The sequence below is a fragment of the Heterodontus francisci genome, chromosome 10 (assembly GCF_036365525.1).
Source record: "Heterodontus francisci isolate sHetFra1 chromosome 10, sHetFra1.hap1, whole genome shotgun sequence".
Classification (NCBI taxonomy): Eukaryota; Metazoa; Chordata; class Chondrichthyes; order Heterodontiformes; family Heterodontidae; genus Heterodontus; species Heterodontus francisci.
Window position 1 is genome coordinate 79023417 of NC_090380.1, and position 20433 is coordinate 79043849.

A 20433-nucleotide genomic window follows, 5' to 3' on the forward strand; every position below is an offset into this window, starting at 1 on the left:
AGGACCCCCACCAGCGCTGTGTAAAAGGGATCATGAACTACCTGCAAGTTAGTTGCTGGATTACTTCTTCTGGCAGTTGGTGCAATATGTTTCTGGAGCTTTACTACACTTGGCTAAAGTCTAAATAATCTGCAGGATATGGTCTGGCAGGGGTTCAAAGTTTTTTTTGATCACGTTAAATCTGGCTTGAAAGGAGTTACTTTGAGACATGAGTAGCCTGGTAGGGCTTCGTCTGGGAATTGAGCTTGACTGGGAGAATGAGCAGAGGCAATCAGAGCAGGACAAGCTGCTAGAAGAGGGAGGACAACGAGGAGGAGCAGGCAGAGGAGGCCATATCTGCCAAGGGTCTTCAGGGGGAAATTCTCTTACCTCAGCTTCAGCAAGACCCAATGCATGCCAAGTCTTCACTTCATAGAAGTGAGTGACAGAAATCTGCCAACTTCTGCAGCCACAACTGCAACCACAAAGCAGGGTGAGGACAGCTTTGCCTGTGGTTGCCATGGTGACCATGGCTAACAACACAACCACTAGGTGGCGCAGTACTTGCACATGCGCAAATGCAAGCTCTTCAACTGGAACGTCAGTGTCTGCGATGTTCAGGCAGCTGCCAGGATTAAAGATGGTGCTGCTCAATTTATCACAGGAAATGCTTATGGCTCGATCGTTCCAGCAAACTAACCTTACATTAAGTTGGATGGAAGCTCAGAAAACCGGACAGAGTATAAAATGTGCTACCAATTCGTTATTGTGATTTGTTTATATGACTGACCAGGACTGATTTCACCCAAATGCAGCTACTAGCTCCCGCCCCACTGGCCACTCCCGCCCCACTGGCCACTCGCTTTCTCCCCTCTTCCCCACTGGCCTCTTCCCCCCCCACAGCCTTTCACTCCAGACCTTGCTGCTCCCCAAACCACACCCACCCCCCCAACTTCCCTGGCCAATTGTTTCCCACTCGCGCCACCCCACTCTCCAGCTGCTCGCTTCCCCCTCCAGCCACTAGTTATAGGCCACGCCGCTTCCTTCCTCTAAGCCACTCACTCCCATGTTACATCAGTCTCCACACGCCACCCGAAGGAAGGCGGGGTGACGGAGGAGTGAGTGATCGAGAGGAGGCAAGCGGCGCGGCCTCGAGCTAGCAGCTGGGGGGGGGGGGGGGGGGGGGGGGGGAGTGGGGCAGCGAGCGGCCGGAGAACGGGGTGGCGCGAAGGGAGGAACAAATCGGCCAGGAGAGTTGGGAAGGGTGGGTGGGGAAAAAAAAAGAGAGCGGCAGCAAGGTCTGGAGCAAGCAGCTGAGAGGACAGCTCCAGCCTCAAAGTCTTCCACTCAACTGCTTCCTGCAGCCGAGTGGGGGCTGGATACCCGATGACGCTTTATCACACATGTGCAAAGATGGACCAGGCATGGATACGTAATGATGTTGTCGCTACGTGATTATGTTATCCCGCACATGCACCACCGAGTCCTGGCAAGATGTAGCTGCGCACGTGCACAGTTTAGCGCACTCTGATGACGTCAGCAGGCCGCTGCGTTGTCAGGAATCACTTTACAACTTATGCATCTGGCTCCTTTTCAGCCTGCTGCTGGAGATATAAGCACCATCGTGCAGTTTGCTGTGCACTGCTGTATAACACTGAGTCTCTTTACATATAGAGAGACAGATTCATCAAAGTTTCACTTGTCAGACAAGCAGGAGATGGGAGCTCAAGGGTCTGCACAGATCGCAGGCTTCCCCATTGTCAGGGTGCCATTAACTACATGCACATTGCTTTGCATATGCCTCATGTGAACTTGGCTATTTTCATGAACTGTTTTGGATTTCAGCATGAAGCTGGTGTGTTGCCACAGACAATGCATTATATAGCTGAATGCCAGTTATCCTAGTAGCAGTCACGATTCCTTCATTCTGCAGCAGTCCTCTGTGCCAGCTGCATTTGACCCATCACAGCAAGTTGAAGGATGAGTTCTGGGCAACAAAGGCTATTTATTCAGGACCTGGCTCATAACTCCAATCTGAAACACTCACACACACGCACAGCAGGCCTATGCTGACAGCCATGCTGCCACAAGGAACTTTACAGAGTACACGATCAGCAACCTCAAGCAACGCTCCTACTACCTAATAAAAACAGAAAGTGCTGGAAATACTCAGCAGGTCTGGCGAGATCTGTCGAGAGAGAAGCAGAGTTAATGTTTCAAGTCTGTGACCTTTTATCAGAACAAGCTAAGCAGCATGATCACAGGAGGGCGGGGGTGTGATGGTTGGAAAGTGGAGGAACTCGCTGTGGAAGGGAGGCTACAATGTAGACTATTTCTGTCCAGGCTCTACAGCATCGAATAACTCATGAGCACCATCAGTAAACTCAATCACACCTCCCTTATACATGAACAGTCACAAGCTTCTTACCTTTCCTCTGTCACTGACCAGCAAGAGATCACAGATTTTAAAATTGAGAAAACTACAGTGGAAAATGAGAAGAAATTTCTTCCTACAGTGGGTTGCGAAGATCTGGAACCCACTACCTGAAAGTGTGGTGGAATAAGATTCCACGGTAACTTTCAAGAGTCAATTAGACATATCCCTGAAGAGGATTAATGTGTAGGACTATGGGAAAAAAGCTGGGGTGAAGGGCTAAATTGAACAGCTCTTTCAGAGAGCCAGAATAGGCACGATGGGCTGAATGGCCTCCTGTGCTGTAAGATTCTTTGATCATTGTCCTTCTGACAACACAAAAATAAAAAAGTCACCAGAAAATGCACATTCCAATTATATTACATAATATATACAAAATAAACTAACTGTCCTTCTGCATTCCCTTAGTGCCTGTCTTCTGTGAGCCGTTACCTATCCTAGTGCTCCTACATGGTGATAAGGGGAGGCGGTGGCGTAGTGGTATCATCACTGGACTAGTAACCCAGAGACCCAGGGTATTGCTCTGGGGACATCGGTTCAAATCCCACCACAGCATAAGGTGGAATTTGAATTCAATTAATAAATCTGGAATTAAAAGCTAGTCTAATGATATCCTTGAAACCATTGTCGATTGCTGTAAAACCCCATCTGGTTCACTAATGTCCTTTAGGGAAGGAAATCTGCTGTCCTTACCTGGTCTGGCCTACATGTGACTCCAGACCCACAACAACGTGGTTGACTCTTACATGCCCTCTGAAATGGCCTAGCAAGCCACTCAGTTGTACCTAACCGCTACGAAGTCAATAAAAAGGAATGAAACTGGACGGACAATCTGGCATCAACCTAGGCACCGGAAACGACAACGGCAAACCCAGCCCTGTCGACCCTGCAAAGTCCTCCTTAATAACATCTGGGGGCTTGTGCCAAAGTTGGGAGAGCTGTCCCACAGACTAGTCAAGCAACAGCCTGACACAGTCATACTCACGGAATCATACCTGACAGACAATGTCCCAGACTCTGCCATCACCATCCCCGGGTATGTCCTATCCCACCGGCAGGTCAGACCCACCAGAGGTGGTGCCACAGTGGTATACAGTAAGGAGGGAGTTGCCCTGGGAGACCTCAACATCGACTCTGGAGCCAATGAAGTCTCATGGCATCAGATCAAAAATGGACAAGGAAACCTCCTGCTGATTACCACCTCCCTCAGCTGATGAGTCAGTACTCCTCCATGTTGAACAGCACTTGGAGGAAGACTGAGGGTGGCGAGGGCACAGAATGTACTCTGGGTGGGGGACTTCAATGTCATCACCAAGAGTGGCTCGGTAGCACCACTATTAACCGAGCTGGCCGAGTCCTAAAGGACATATCTACTAGACTGGGTATGCGGCAGGTGATGAGGGAACCAACAAGAGGGGAAAACATACTTGACCTCGTCGTCACCAACCTGCCTGCAGCAGATGCTTCTGTCCATGACAGTATTGGTAGGAGTGACCACCACACAGTCCTTGTGGAGACGAAGTCCCGCCTTCACATTGAGGATACCGTCCATCGTGTTGTGTGGCACTACCACCGTGCTAAATGGGATAGATTTCGAACAGATCTAACAATGCAAAACTGGGCAGCCATGAGGCGCTGTGGGCCATCAGCAGCAGCAGAATTGTACTCAACCACAATCTGTAACCTCATGGCCTGGCATATCCCCCACTCTACCATTACCATCAAGCCAGGCGACCAATGAAGAGTGCAGGAGAGCATGCCAGGAGCAGCACCAGGCATACCTCAAAATGAGGTGTCAACCTGGTGAAACTACAACACAGGACTATCTGCATGCCAAACTGCGTAAGCAGCATGCGATAGACAGAGCTAAGCGATCCCATAACCAACGGATCAGATCTGACCTCTGCAGTCCTGCCACATCCAGCCGTGAATGGTGATGGACAATTAAACAACTAACTGGAGGAGGTGGCTCCACAAACATCCCCATTCTCAATGATGGGGGAGCCCAGCACATCAGTGCCAAAGATAAGGCTGAAGCATTTGCAACAATCTTCAGCCAGAAGTGCCGGGTTGATGATCCATCTCGGCCTCCTTCTGAAGTCCCCAGCATCACAGATACCAGACTTCAGCCAATTCGATTCACTCCGCGTGATATCAAGAAGCGACTGAAGGCACTGGATACTACAAAGGCTATGGGCCCGGACAATATTCCTGCAATAGTACTGAAGACCTGTGCTCCAGAACTTGCCGGGCCAGCTACAACACTGGCATCTACCTTAAGTTTATGAGTGGAAGAACTCCAGAGAAAGAAAGAGTTAACTTCAAACTGACAGCAAAGGACTTGGCCTACAATTCTGCTGACTGGAGTGAACTGTGCAATAGTCCAGTGAGGCAACCCACAGAACACCCAACCACTTCATTGGTCAATTCTACTGGCACAAAACACTTACTTTCCACTGACAGACAAACTGTTAAGGGGAACTAAAAAAAACACTGATGGAAGAGTTTTCTAAACTTGGTATAAGGTTACAATCTGGATTTTAAGAAGCTGGCATCACTTGGAAAGTTAACCTAGATCTAGTGCACTTGAACACTCTGGAAATGGTGACATTAAAAAATCACATAATACAAAAAATAAACTGTAGGTTTTTAGTAAAATTGTCAGGTTGACTAGACAAGCTTTTTCCAGAACTGCCATTTTGGGAACAGCATATAAATCATATATGAAACATAACAAATACATGAAGTAAGTTTCACAAGGAAGTCAATGAAAAAGAAAAATCAAGCAGATTGTATAACATGTAGCTGATCCATTGCTGCCAGTTTGCCACCCACGACCAAAGTGAAAATTAACCATCGAATCATTTCACTACAAATCAGGGAATTCAGAAGAAAATGTCTTTACCCACAGAGTGGTGAGAATGCAGAACTTGCTACCGGAGAGATTGGTTGAGGCGAATATATAAAATGCATTTAAACAGGAAGTGAGATAAACATAGAAAGGAGAACAAAATAGAGGATCACGCGGATAGAGTCACAAGCAGAAATGGAAGGAGGCTTGAGTGCAGGATAAACACTGGCTTGAACTGGTCAGGCTGAATGGCCAGTTTCTGTGCTGTATATTCTATATAACTATGTCAAAAATAAAATCAAGGGTGGGCTGCCCTTGTGAGAAAGAACATTTACTCTTTTTAGCTCACTTCTGTTAATTTATTAAATTACATTTAACAAAAGCTGAAAATCTGGGATGAACAATACCAACTTCACAGATATTAATGAGCAGGTAGCAAGCTCTCCAGACAGTCACAGTCCCGACTGTGTTCAAGAAAGCTATTTTGAGACATTCCCACAGCAGGCTAGCAGCAAATAGGAGACCTATCTGACAGCTCTCTATGGAGCTAAATGCTTGACATTTAAAAAAAAACACTTCAACAAGTATCAGTGCTTTTCTCCATTATAAACTGGGGGAAAACTGGAAAATCCCAAATCAGCCTCAACAGGCTCTTAATATTTAATGTCTTATTGTTCGCTCCCACCCACCCCTGTTCCTGTCCTCAAGTACTCTGACAGTTACTCTGAGTAACTGTCCTTTGTGCGTACACATGCTGGTTATTGTTTTATAAAATATAAATTGCTCTTTCCCCTATTATCCGAGCATGACCAAGTACTTCGAAATCATTAAGTTTGTGGGGCAGAGTCAAACATTGCAGGAGTGGAATGGGGGTTGAGTAAACTTCTTAAACTGCACTTTGTTCAGAAAGCAATCATTAATCTCCCTGATGTGCAGGAGAAGCACAGTAATGCGTATTTAGACTTCCTTTTGTTTTAAATAATAAACCAGTTCATTAAATTCCTTGCTGTGGAGTTCAGAATCAGAAAACATTTCTCAATTCACAGTAGCCCTGGTGGCAGCAAATGAGATATGGGAATGCAGCAAAATGTAACCGACTGCTCAATGGCATCTCAAAGACTATTGTGATGCTTGTCACTTCTGCATGAACACTGTCGCCTTGATGCATCTGAAAGAGCACTGCAGTGAAGACTAACACAGCACGAGGCTGGCAGGTTGGGTTGCTGAAGCAGTGCTATTACTGATTAGTACCAAGCTGAAAAAGAAACTACTTCTTTCATACATACTTTGAAGTCATTAAAAGGTCAAAAAAATTTACTTTAAGAACTACCTTAGGCATTTTTTAAAAATATGTCACCTTTCTCTTAAAAGTAATTGCCTTGTGATGAATTTGAGGTTGCCTTATTAATTTGACTACTACAACAACTATATATTATTAGTTGCGTTACGATCAGGTGAGGAGGGGGTCAAATGGTTCCCCTCTTTTCCTCCTCCTTGTTTGACTGCAACAGGTTTACCTCTTTGTTGAAAAGGATGTACTTGCCAATTCAGTGAGTGTTCAACTGTTTATGCACTGTGATCACAAAAGAACCAATTGACATGTTTTCTGGAGTTTAGCAAAGAAAGAGGTTAGCTTTATTATACTTAAACCGATCTAAGCAAAAATAATAAAATGCGCTCAGAATTTCATGCGCGCGTGTGCGCACACGCATTTGAAGTTCACACAAGCACACAAATAGATTACAGAGTGAGGGGGAAGGATAGACTGGGTTAAATTATAGGGTCCAGAGAAATAAAAGGGATATACAATCTGTGGGTGTTGGCGACTTGGCTGGCCCCAGTTGTCATGCGTCTTTTCCTCGGTGGTCCCGATGCTTCCGACTTAAAGATGTAGATGACTGATTTGGCTGTTCTCCTGGAGGCAGTAGTGCAGGGTTGATTTCCTTCAAGGAGTCTCTGTCTGCAGCAGGGGGTCCCTGGGTGATCACAGTCAGAAAACAGGGTTCAAAGCTTGCAAGGTGGGTTGGAGAGAGAGGGAGGAAGGAGAGACCCCACTTGGGTCTACGCTCGTCAGGGTCTCAGCTGCTTGTCTCTTTACTGCAGAGAAAGCAGAAGTTTAAGCACACGAAGGGTGGGCCTGTTACATGATTGTCACCCAGTGATTCAAATATGGTCATTACTGGCGTATTCACCTGCAACTTAATCAGTTCATGTCTGGGAATTCTTCTCTCACAGGTAGGGTCACATTGTTCCAGTGATTACGTTTAGTAGTTCGTCTCCACCAGTTGAATACCTCAGGTGATTGCCTCAATACCTTGCTAATGGGGACAGAATATGTGGTTCACTCAGATTCCCCAAGTCATTCCCCTTGAGGAGTCTTTGCAGAATATGGTGTCTCCATCGCAATGGATTAGAATATGGAAGGTACAGTGATGCAAATTGGGGTAGCCATGTTTAACTGCAAGCTCAAATCACCTTAGTCTCTGTTTTTTAAAACTCAATTCAGGTTTCCAGCCGGTGGATTAAAAATCATTTTGATAAAACACATTTTTGTGACACTTACAATCATTTAATGTAATTGAGCATCTCAAACCAGCTAAGGGAGAGTGATAACATTAACCAGGAAATAATAAAATCTACATTAACATCTGAAGCAAATTCTATTAATAGTTATATAATCCCAAGAACTGTGTAGCATGTTTGCCAGAAACAGCTTATTCTCAGTTTTGACATTAGTTGATCATATCAGTAGATCATTAGTCTACAGTGCACACTTAACATTGTATCTCAGTTGGGCTTGGTCATTATATTCTCCATTTCCCTCCCCCATTTCTACCCCAAGGCCATCATCCCTCAGTTTCACCTCTTCTAAAAGCAGAAAGATACGTTAGGACATGATTTCGTGGCCAGCAGAAGCCATTGGGAACTCCACTCGCATCAGCCCAGATAGCAAATATTAGCAAACCATTACATATAATTAAGGTCAGTTCTTCCCAGAACACACAAGGTGGCATTAGTGAATAATGATCACGAGTGTAAATCCAGGCTGATTATTTTCCCCTTCCTACCTTAGCCCAGGTGTGCTGATGCCTTTTGAGATACACTAAGTCAGCATAAACCAGGAATATCTTTCTTGTATAAAAGTAATAAAAACAAGAAATGCTGGAAATACTCAGCATTATATCTTGTATTCCGGCCAAGTAAACAGTTGGCAACACTTCAACTCAATGCTGGGTATGGCTCTTGGTCTATGCTTTAAAACTGTTATTCAAGTGGCCCAAAAGCAGACATTTTACATCAGCTGCATCATTGATGTCATGACTGGAACAACATTTCAAAATGTCTTATGAGGAAGAAATTCATTCTAAATGTCTTACCCTTAGAAGTAATTAAATGGGATGAATCGCAGACAAGAAGTTTCTTCCAAGTTTTAGGATTGTGAAAGAAGTCGTATTTATATAGCACCTTAGAATGATACAGCACAGAAGGAGGCTATTTGGCCCATCATGCAAGTGCTGGCTCTTTTAAGGAGCTATCCAATTAGTCCCATTGCCCTGTTCTTTCTCTATATCCCTGCAACTTTTTCTTCCTTTATGTCTTTATCTAATTCCCTTTGAAAATTACTATCTGCTTCTACCACCCTTTCAGGCAATGCATTCCAGATCATCAAAACTCACTGCAAAGAAAATATCCTCATCTTACCTCTGGTTCTTTTGCCAATTACCTTAGATCCGTGTCCTCCGGTTACTGACCCTTCTGCCAATGGAAAGTTTCTCCTTATTTACTCTTTCAAAACCATTCATGATTCTCTTTTTGAAGGAAGAGAACCCAGTTTCTCCAGGCTCTCCACATAACTGGTCTTTCATTCTGGGTACCATTCTATTAAATCTCCTCTGTACCCTCTCTAAGGCCCTTGCATCCCTCTTAAAGCATGGTACCCAAAATTAGTCAGAATACTCTAGCTGGGGCCTAATCAGTGTTTTAGCTGTTTAGCATAAACTCATTTTGGTACTCTATGTGCTTATTTATAGTGCCATGGATCCCAAATGCCTTTTCAACAACCTTTTCAACTTGTTCATGTACACTGCAGGTCTCTCTCTTCCTGTTTTAAAGGGAGTGTTCCTGCATCCACATTATTTAGTTAATATTGCTTCTCCTCATTATTCCTACCATTTCAGACTTCTCTCCTACATCTGCCCATTTCACCAGTCTGTCTATGTCCTCCTCACTGGCTACTAAATTTCCAAGTTTCATCTCATCTGCATTCTTGGAAATTATGCCGTGATATCCAAATCCATGTCACTGATATACATCAAAAAGAGCAGTGGTGCCAACCCCTGGGCGTCACCACTGCACACTTCCCTCCAGTCTGAAAAACAAACCTTCACTTCTACACTATGCTTACTGTCCATCAGCCAATTTGTATCCATGCAGACACTGCCCCTTGAATCACATGGACTTCAATTTTGCCAACAAGTCTATTATGTGGCACTTTATCAAACACCATTTGAAAGTCCATATACACAACATCAACTGCATTACTTTTGTTCACTGCAAAGAATGCAATTAAGTTAGTCAAACACAATATGTTAAGGTGCACAAATCAAAAAGAGCTAGTGCACAGGTATAAAAAGTAATCAAAAAATCTAATGGAATATTGACCTTAATCTCAAGGGGACTGAAATTCAAAAGGTAAAAAGTGATGCTTCAGTTGTACAGAGCCTTGATAGACCCCATCTGGAGTACTGCAGTCAGTTTTGGCCACTGAACAACAGAAACAATATGTTGGCCTCGGATGCAGTACAGCACAAATTCACTAGAATGACACAGGGTTAAAAGGATTAAATTATGAGGAGAGGATGCATGAACCTGGCTTGCATACCCTTGAATTTAGAAGGTTGAGAGGTGATCTAATCGCAGTGTTTTGAATGATAAAGGGATTTGATAATTACCCTGTATCTACCCTATTTCCTCACAAGAGGGGGCACAATATTAAAATTAGAACTAGGCCATTTAGGAGTGAAATCAGAAAGCATTCCTTCACACAAATGGCAATAGAAATGCAGTGGATGTTGGGTCAGTTTTTAAAGACTGAGAAAGATGCATTTTTGCTGGGTAAGACAATCAAAGGATCTGGAACAAAGGCCATAGAGTCATAAAGTCGTAGAGCATAGAAACAGGCCCTTCGGCCCACCGCGTCCATGCTGGCCATAATGCCCATCTATACTAATCCCACCTGCCTGCATTAATTCCATAACCCTCTATGCCTTGCTCATTCAAGTACCCGTCCAGATGCCTCTTAAATGTTGCTACTGTTCCTGCCTCCACCACCTTCTCTGGCAGCTCATTCCAGATACCCACTATTCTTTGTGTGAAAAATTTACCCCTTTGATCCCCTTTAAACTTCCTCCCTCTCACCTTAAATCTATGCCCTCTAGTTTTAGTCACCTCTACCATGGGAAACAGACTCTGGCTATCTACCCTATCTATGCCTCTCATAATTTTATATACCTCTATCATGTCCCCTCTCAGCCTCCTTCGCTCCAGGGAAAACAGACTCAGCCTATCCAATCTCTCTTTATAACTCAAGCCCTCCAAACCAGGCAACATCCTTGTGAATCTTTTCTGCACCCTCTCTAGCTTAATCACATCTTTCCTGTAGTGCGGCGACCAGAACTGCACACAGTACTCCAAATGCGGCCTAACCAACGTTATGTACAACTGTAACATGACGTCCCAACTCTTGCACTCAATGCCTCAGCCAATGAAGGCAAGCATGCCATACCCCTTTTTCAGCACCCTGTCTACCTGTGTTGCCACTTTCAGGGAACTATGTACTTGCACCCCAAGGTCGCTCTGCTCAACAACACTCCCCAGGGCCCTGCCATTCACTGTATATGTCCTGCCCTGGTTTAACTTCCTAAAATGCATCACTTCACACTTGTCTATGTTAAATTCCAGTGGGCAAATAAATTGAGGTACAGATCAACTGTGATCTAATTGAATGGCAAAACACACTCATGGGACTTAAAAGCCTGTCACTATTCATTTGAAATCAGAAGGGGTCTTTACCAAGTTAAGTTAATGGATACCACTCTTGAAAGGGTGGCAGTGGGGGGTGGGGGGAATCATCAGTTTGACCAAAAGCTGACAATGGAGTGAGGCCTTTTTTTTAATAAAAAAGGATGGTGTGCAGGGAGTCAAGCAGCAAAAGGAAGAAGACTACAGGGAGAAGATGTCCTGTACTCAGCTGTTGGACAAAATGCAACGGAATTCTTCTATTTAGGTTAAGTGAGATGGCCTATTGAAGGGGACGGGGGTGGGGGGAGGGGGGCGGTAAATGTAGCCTGTTCATTATTTTATCATTTATGCAAAGATAAGTTTATGGAATGGATTAATGATTCTGCAGAAACTGTGTTGGTGAAGCCAAATCAGCAATAAAAACCTTCAACAGAAGTCAATACTGATTACATAGAATTGTACAGAATTTTTAAGCACTCAATCCAACGAGTCCATGCCTTTGTTTATGCTCCACATGAGCCTCCTCTCACCCTACTTCATCAAACCCTAATCAACTTATCTTTCTATTCCTTTTTCCCCTTAAGTGCTTGCTCTTAATTCAGTAACTTTTTTTTAACCGAAATAAAGTTTAAATGTAGTGCGTAGGCAGCACCAACAGCTGACAAATTACTGGTTTGTCCAGGCAAAGATGCATTTCAGCAAATGCACCTACAGGCCTGCATTGATTGAAAATGATTGCTACAACTGAACAAGAATACAATACAGCAAGCCTGAATGCATCTGCTGACTTGTCATCCAGTGGCACGCCAGCTAATTAAAGTTACTGACTTTTGCCAAGTACAAAGCAGTAACAAGGTAGGAGATAGACATGGAGTGGGATCATGGCAAAGTTCAATTGTTTTATTTGCCAGTGATAAAACCTCACTGAAAGTCTTAATTATTAATTAATGCTTCTATGTCTGAGTACAGAAGAGGTACGACTGGATCTCTAGCTCTTTGACCAAGCTTTTGGTCAACTTGTCCTAAAATCTCCTTATGTGGCTCGGCGTCAAATTTTGTTTGATAATCCTCCTGTGAAGTGGCTTGGGGCATTTCGTTGCTATATAAATGCAAGTTGTTATTGTCCAACTGGTTAGAGAGCTCTTAATCACCCGGTCCAAAACCAGGCTATCAACAACCCAACCTGTGGGAAGAGTCAAGAAGAGCTCCTACAGAAACTCTGCAAATGGGGATGGGTAGGTTGGGGTCACCAATTAAAACTACTCCCAAGTTTTAAGGGTGGAAAATAATGTCTAAAACAAGTTGCTTGCATCATTATAACTTAAAATAATTTGTGTTAAGTAAAGAAATATTTCTCAACTTCAAATAATTTACACCTGGTAAAGATGCAGCTAAGATGTTTCCCCTGGTTGGGGAGTCTAGAACCAGGGAACACAATTTATAAATAAGGGGGAAGCCACTTAGGACAGAGATGAGGAGAAATTTCTTTACTCAGATGGTTGTGAATCTTTGGAATTCTCTACCCCAGAGGGCTGTGGAAGCTCAGTCATTGAATATGTTTAAAGCAGAGATTGACAGATTTCTAAATACAAATGACTTAAGGGGATGTGAGGTTAACGTGGGAAAAAGGCATTGAAGTGGATGATCAGCCATGATCATATTGAATGGCGGGGCAGGCTCAAGGGCTGAATGGCCTACTCCTGCTCCTATGTTCCTATGTAAACTGGAAAACAGTATTGAACTAGTGAAGACAGTCACGTCCTTTAGTGAAATTCAGAGCAAATTTCAAAGTATCTTATTAGCAGTAAGATTCAGAGCAATTATCAGAAGTCACAATAATGTTAGTTACTAAAAGGCATTCAGATGAATAGAAGAAACAAAGTCCGGACATACGGAGCTAGGTGAAGGATTCAGAAGAAAGATTACAGATAAAGTTATAGTGACAAAAGAATTTGGACATGACAAAGAAAAGAACAGATCTGACAAGTACCAGGAACCAAGGTGGGATGTGAGGGCACAGTATACAGATGATCAGGACAGGAAACCTATTTGGGTGCAAATGGATGATTAAAATGAATCAACATGGACTACCTCACTAGGTATTGAAAACAATGAACTGTAAATGCCTTCACTGCCATTGTGTAATATAACACACACCAAGCTTTTTAAATGTGCCTTTTACAAGAGGAAAGCTTCTCTGATTCTACAGGATCACTATGACCTTTACTGAAAAACAAATTCAATACTAACATCACATGAACACAGATTCTCAAGGGATTCAGAGCTGGCCCCAACTGCATGGGCTACCACAAGGATGATGCAATACCATCCCACAGCTGCATCATCTGAAGACAAACATATGGGCCAAGGAAGTTTATTCGCTACATCACATGTTAGTGATTGTTGCTAAAATCTCAACAATCAGCTCATATGCTACTTCAATAGAATAGAATTGTTACAGCACAAAAGGAGGCCATTCGGCCCATCGTGTCTACACCGGCTCTCCGAATGAGCAATTCATCTAGTGCCTCTTCACCGCCTTCTCCCCGTAACCCGGCACATTCTTCCTTTTCATGTATCAATCTAATTCCCTTTTAAGTGCTTCGATTGAACTTGCCTCCACCACATTCTCAGGCAGCGCATTCCAAACCTTAACCGCTCGCTATGTGAAAATGTTTTTCCTCATGTCACTTTTGCTTCTTTTACCAATTACTTTAAATCTGTGCCCTCTCATTCTTGATCCTTTCACAACAGCTTCTCCCTGCCTACTCTGTCCAGACTCCTCATGATTCTGAAACCTCTATCAAATCTCCTCTCCAAGGAAAACAGTCCCAACTTTTAATTTTTTTTGTTTAGAGATACAGCACTGAAACAGGCCCTTCGGCCCACCGAGTCTGTGCCGACCAACAACCACCCATTTATACTAACCCTACAGTAATCCCATATTCCCTATCACCTCCCTACACTAGGGGCGATTTACAGCAGCCAATTTACCTATCACCTGCAAGTCTTTGGATGTGGGAGGAAACCGGAGCACCCGGCGAAAACCCACACAGACACAGGGAGAACTTGCAAACACCACACAGGCAGTACCCAGAATCGAACTCGGGTTCCTGGAGCTGTGAGGCTGCGGTGCTAACCACTGCGCCGCCCAATCTATCTTCATAACAGAAGTTCCTTATCCCTGGAACCGTTCTCATGAATCTTTTCTACGCCCTCTCTAACAAATAATAAATAAAATAAGGTCCTGAAAGTTGCGTTACTCCGTGAAACTCAACTTTCAAAGCTTTCCTACAGCAAATGAAGTATTTGAAAACAATATGAAGTGGCCCTGCAAACATCACTAATTATTTACTGGTCCATCAATGCTGTATTATATCTGTTCTGTTCCATTCACAATACAGTTTGAATATTCTGAATGTACAAGTCAAGTCAAATGCATGCTTTACTCCTTGTCCTATTTTTATTTAAAAAGAACCACAGAATCACGGAAGCTTACATTAAGAAGGAAGCCATGTGACTCCTCATATCGATCACATCTCTGCTAGAGCATTCCAAAACTAATTTCATTGCACCATGCTCTCTCCATAAACCTGCATCATCCTCTGCTTCAAATATGTATCCAATTTTCTCTGCCTCAACTACTCCCTACTGCAAGGGATTACATACTCCAACATCCCTCTGCAAAAAGAAATTTCTCCTAATGTCTCTCATTTCCTTAATGACTACTTTAAATTGATGACCTCTTCTCACTGACTCCCAATCAGAGGAAACAGTTTTTCCCTATTCACTCAATCAAAACCCTTCAGGATACAAAGTGACATTTGAAAATGGTGTAATTTTGTAGTATGCATCATCGAATTGTACAGCACGGAAGGAGGTCAATTGGCGCATCATGCCTATGCCAGCTCTTTGAAACAGCTGTCCAATTTAGTCCAACATCCCAGGTGTTATCCCACAAGCCTGAAAATTAGTCCTCAAGTACAGTCCAATTGCCTTTACAAAGTTACTACAGAATCTGATTCCACCACACTTTCAGGCAGTGCTTTCCAAATCTTAATGACGCACGGCGTGAAAACATTTCTCCTCATTTCCCCTCTAATTCTTTGGCTAATCATTTTAAATCTAGGGCCTCCGGTTCTTGACCCACTTGCCAGAGGAAATAGTTTCTCCCTACTTGCTCTATAAAAAAAACCCTCAATTTTGAATACCACTAATGGGTCTGCCCTTAACCTTCTCTGCTTTAAAGAGAACTATCCCTACTTTTCCAAACTCTCCACATAACTGAACTCCCTCATCCCTGGTATCATCCTAGTAAATCTCCTCTGTACCCGCTCCAGGCACATGGCATCCTTCATAAAGTCCAGAATTGTATACAATATTTCATCGAAGGCCTAACATGACTATGGGCTTAGCATGACTACCTTGACTTTGTAAATAGGGACATAAAATACAAAAACAAGTATCCCAAATGCTTTCTGAACCGCCTTATCAACTTGCCCTGCCACCTTCAAAGATTTGTGAACATGCTTAGATTATACTGTCTCGGAATGTTGTTTCTCCCAAAGTGCATCACTTCACAGTCATCCACAATATACTACATCTGCCATGTGTCTTTCCATATCCTCCTGCGTTAATCTGCAACCATCATGCTCTCTATTTACTACGCATATTGTGCTCTTTATTTTCCCCTACTCTGACCAGCACCTTAAACATTCACTCCCTCCACCACTGGCATACAGTGACAGCAGTGCATACCACCTACAAGATGCACTGCAGCAAACTGCCAAGCCTCCTTCCACAGCAGCTTCCAAACCCGCAACTTCTACCACTTAGAAGGATAAGGGTAGCAAACTCATAGGAATACCACCACCTACAAGTTCCTCTCTAAGCCACGCACCATCCTGACTTGGAACTGTATCGCTATTCCTTTCCTGTCAGTCACTGGGTCAAAATCTAGGAGCTCCCTTAACAGCACTGTGGGCAAACCAAATCACATAGATTACAGCAGCCCAAGAAGACAGCTGACCACCACCATCTCAAGGGCAATTAGGGATGGCCAATAAATGCTGGCCTTGCCAACGACACTCACATCCCATGAACAAATTTAAAAAAAACTTCCGGCTCTATAAGTAAACACTTTCTGAAAATCAAGTACTGAAGAAGAGAAACAGTTAGGATGCTAAAGAAGCTTGTGTATATCAGACCCACCGGCCGTCCATGTCTCCGTTATAAAGACGTCTGCAAACGCGACATGAAATCGTGTGACATTGATCACAAGTCGTGGGAGTCAGTTGCCAGCATTCGCCAAAGCTGGCGGGCAGCCATAAAGACAGGGCTAAATTGTGGCGAGTCGAAGAGACTTAGTAGTTGGCAGGAAAAAAGACAGAGGCGCAAGGGGAGAGCCAACTGTGCAACAGCCCCAACAAACAAATTTCTCTGCAGCACCTGTGGAAGAGCCTGTCACTCCAGAATTGGCCTTTATAGCCACTCCAGGCGCTGCTTCACAAACCACTGACCACCTCCAGGCGCGTATCCATTGTCTCTCGAGATAAGGAGGCCCAAAAGAAAGAAAAAAAAAGAACTGGGTCAAAATCTAGGAGCTCCCTTAACAGCACTGTGGGCAAACCAAATCACATAGATTACAGCAGCCCAAGAAGACAGCTGACCACCACCATCTCAAGGGCAATTAGGGATGGCCAATAAATGCTGGCCTTGCCAACGACACTCACATCCCATGAACAAATTTAAAAAAAACTTCCGGCTCTATAAGTAAACACTTTCTGAAAATCAAGTACTGAAGAAGAGAAACAGTTAGGATGCTAAAGAAGCTTGTGTATGAGATGGCAGGGCAGGCACTTTCTACACAATTATAAATTTACCACCATAGCTTTAGATAACAGCAACATTATGGTCAAAAATCAGAGAGTGCAAGAGCAGGAAATGTGGTCTCACGTTGTCACTTTATGTTATGGCATCAGTATCAACTGCATGGGAATACGTTACAAGGCTGTAGTTAAAGGTCAGTTAGCTCAGCTGACACCCACCTAAATTTGAAAAATTAGAATTACAGAATTTAAACAATTATTTCATATTATACATACTTTTGTAAATTAAAGAGATCAGATTCTTAGTGTTGTCAGCACAATGATCACAAGAGGCTAATATTTCCACGTGAAGTCACTATTGAGAATAATTAGCAGTAATTTTATAAAACATTACTAATAGACAAGCAGGGTAAATTACAGAATTATAAACTGTCCCAAGTTGTTATTCTAACACACAACCAGCCTAATAAATGATGACTAAATTATTCCAAGACCTTGTTATTTTAGATAATATAGATAACAGTATGTTACTGAAAAATGGCTAATGTGACCTCACAGAACACACCTTGTAAATGTTGTGTATTTGTTTGAAAACATAACTCGTGAGTGACCTCGCAGTTTCGACAAAGCTGTCCTGTTTATCCGTGAAGCAACTTATTGAAAACACAAATTTTATTTTAAAAAATCTCTTTAGGGTGTAAAACAAATTATAAACGTGTATTAGGTCTCGAAAAGATCATGGCTTTAGAAGTGTTGACTGGATGCATACTATATCTAACATCATTATTTCCAAGAGGAAAAAGTGCAAGTCTTGCAACATTTTACCTGGTTAGGTTTTCTATTTGTGGTGGAATAGTTTTAAGTCTGTTTCCCCCAAGTGAAAGAGATTTGAGTCTTTGCAATTCTAGAAGCTGAGAAGGAACCTCTTCAAAACGATTGCCACTGAAATTGACAACCTCCAAACCCATCTTTCCTAAGTCTTTGGGCAGCGAAAACTCATCCATTCTGTTATTTTTGGCTATCAAAGTCTTAAGTTTGGTCAGTTCCAAGATTCCGTCGCATATGAAGGTGAGTCCATTGGAGCTGATGTCGAGGAACAGCAGATTCCTTAAATATGCGATACTTCCAGGGAAAACAGTAAATCTGTTGTGAGTCAACAGTAACTGTTGGGTCTCGTTTTTCTTTTCTTCGCTGATTTCCTCCAAAGCCACCGTATCCAGATTCATTCTGGACAAGTTCAGCACATTGTCTCCTTCCATATTCTCCAAGACGTCCATAGCTGACCCTGGCAAAGCAAACATTTTAAACTTGATTGGGAAAATCAAATGTAGTCTACCGCCAAGTACACTGCAACGATCCCGATACCAGCAAATGATACAGCACTCAACTTTTCTCGACAAATTTCAATGGAACGCTGCCCGGACTGGTTTAACACGAACAGCGGCAGCCCCGGGATCTGCATTGTTCATAACACTCTTCCAATGCGGATACGTGTGCTGGTTCCGGGGCTCTGCGGGGTGGCACTGTCAATCAAATGGGAGGATCACGCGATTCTGTGTGGGAGAGAGATTTTGTGCAAAGGTCGCAGTGACGAGCAGGTTACGTAATGACGCACACACGACTAGTGAGTAAGGCCGGGGAGCAAACAGGGTCGACTTCTGCAACTTATTTGGAATTGTAAAGAAACAAAAAGGAATTCGGAAACCCAACTAAAAGTTGTAGCTTGTGGGGAAAAAGTTGTTAATTACTGTTGAACCTTTTATAATGCTCTTGCATGCTTGCCAACAAAAGCTGAGCAATGACTTTGCAGAAACAGCTCAGTGAGAAAGCAGAAACATTTACAGCACAGGAGGTGGTTATTCCACCCATCATGTCAGCCCACATTCCAGTTCTTAGTCCATAGCCTTGTAGGTTAGACATTTTAAGAGTATCTAATCTAGTTCAATGGAGAGTGCATGAGGGCATGCCAGGAGCAGCACCAGGCATACCTCAAAATGAGGTGTCAACCTGTTGGAGCTACAACACAGGACTACATGCATGCCAAACAGCAGAAGCAACATGTGATAGAAAGGGCTAAGCGATCCCACAACCAATGGATCAGATCTAACCTCTGCAGTCCTGCCACATCCAGTCATGAATGGTGGTGGATAATTAAACAACTAACTGGAGGAGGTGGCTCCACAAATATCCCCATTCTCAATGATAGGGGAGCCCATCACATCAGTGCAAAAGACAAGGCTGAAGCATTTCCATCCATCTTCAGCTAGAAGTGCTGTGTGGATGATCCATCTCGGACTCCTTCTGAGGTCCCCAGCATCACAGATGCTAGTCTTTAGCCAATCCGAGTCACTCCACGTGATATCAAGAAACGGCTGAAGGCTCTGGATACTGCAAAGGCTGTGGGCCCTGACAACATTCCGGCAATAGTACTGAAGACTTACGCTCCAGAACTTGCCGCGCCTCTAGCCAAGTTGTTCCAGTACAGCTACAACACTGGAATCTACCCGTCAATTTGGAAATTTGCCCAAGTATATCTTGTATACAAAAAGCAGGTCAAATCCAACCTGGCCAATTACCGTCCTATCAGTCTACTCTCGATTATCAGCAGAGTGATGGAAGGGGTCGTCAACAGTGCCATCAAGCGGCACTTGGTCAGCAATAACCTGCTCAGTGACACTCAGTTTAGGTTCCGCCAGGGCCACTCAGCTCCTGGCCTCGTTACTGCCTTTGTCCAAACATGGGCAAATGAGCTGAACTCCAGAAGTGAGGTGAGAGTGACTGCCCTTGACATCAAGGCAGCATTTGACCGAGTATGGCATCAAGGAGCCCTAGTACAACTGGAACCAATGGGAATCAGGGGGAAAACTCGCGCTGGCTGGAGTCATACCTAGCACAAAGGAAGATGTATGTGGTTGTTGGAGGTCAATCATCTCAATCTCAGGACGTCACTGCAGGAGTTCCTCAGGGTGATGTCCTAGGCCCAACCATCTTCAGCTGCTTCATCAATGACCTTCCTTCAATCATAAGATCAGAAGTGGGGATGTTCCCTGATGATTGCATAATGTTCAGCGCCATTCGTGATTCCTCAGGTAATGAAGTAGTCCGTGTCCAAATGCAGCAAGACCAGGACAATATCCAGGCTTGGGCTGATAAGTGGCAAGTAACATTCGTGCCACACAAGTGCCAGACAATGACTATCTCCAACAAGAGAGAATCTAACCATCACAACTTAATGTTCAATGGCATTACCATCGATGAATCCCCCACTATCAACATCCTGGGGGTTACCATTGACCAGAAACTGAACTGGACCAGCCACA

At 43.6% G+C, this 20433-nt stretch overlaps 1 protein-coding gene across 2 annotated transcripts in view; it reads right to left on the reverse strand.

Moving 5' to 3' along the window:
• lrrc58b (leucine rich repeat containing 58b) overlaps nt 1-18630 on the reverse strand; it is a 71519-nt gene extending 52889 nt beyond the window's left edge. Inside the window, exon 1 of one of the 2 annotated variants that reach the window (XM_068040840.1) lies at nt 17939-18630. In XM_068040840.1, the coding sequence (XP_067896941.1) occupies nt 17939-18414 (476 nt within the window). In that variant the 5' untranslated portion in view covers nt 18415-18630. The remainder of the gene's footprint in view (nt 1-17938) is intronic. The other variant, XM_068040841.1, reaches the window with a different exon arrangement.
• Between the last annotated feature and the right edge of the window lie 1803 nt (nt 18631-20433).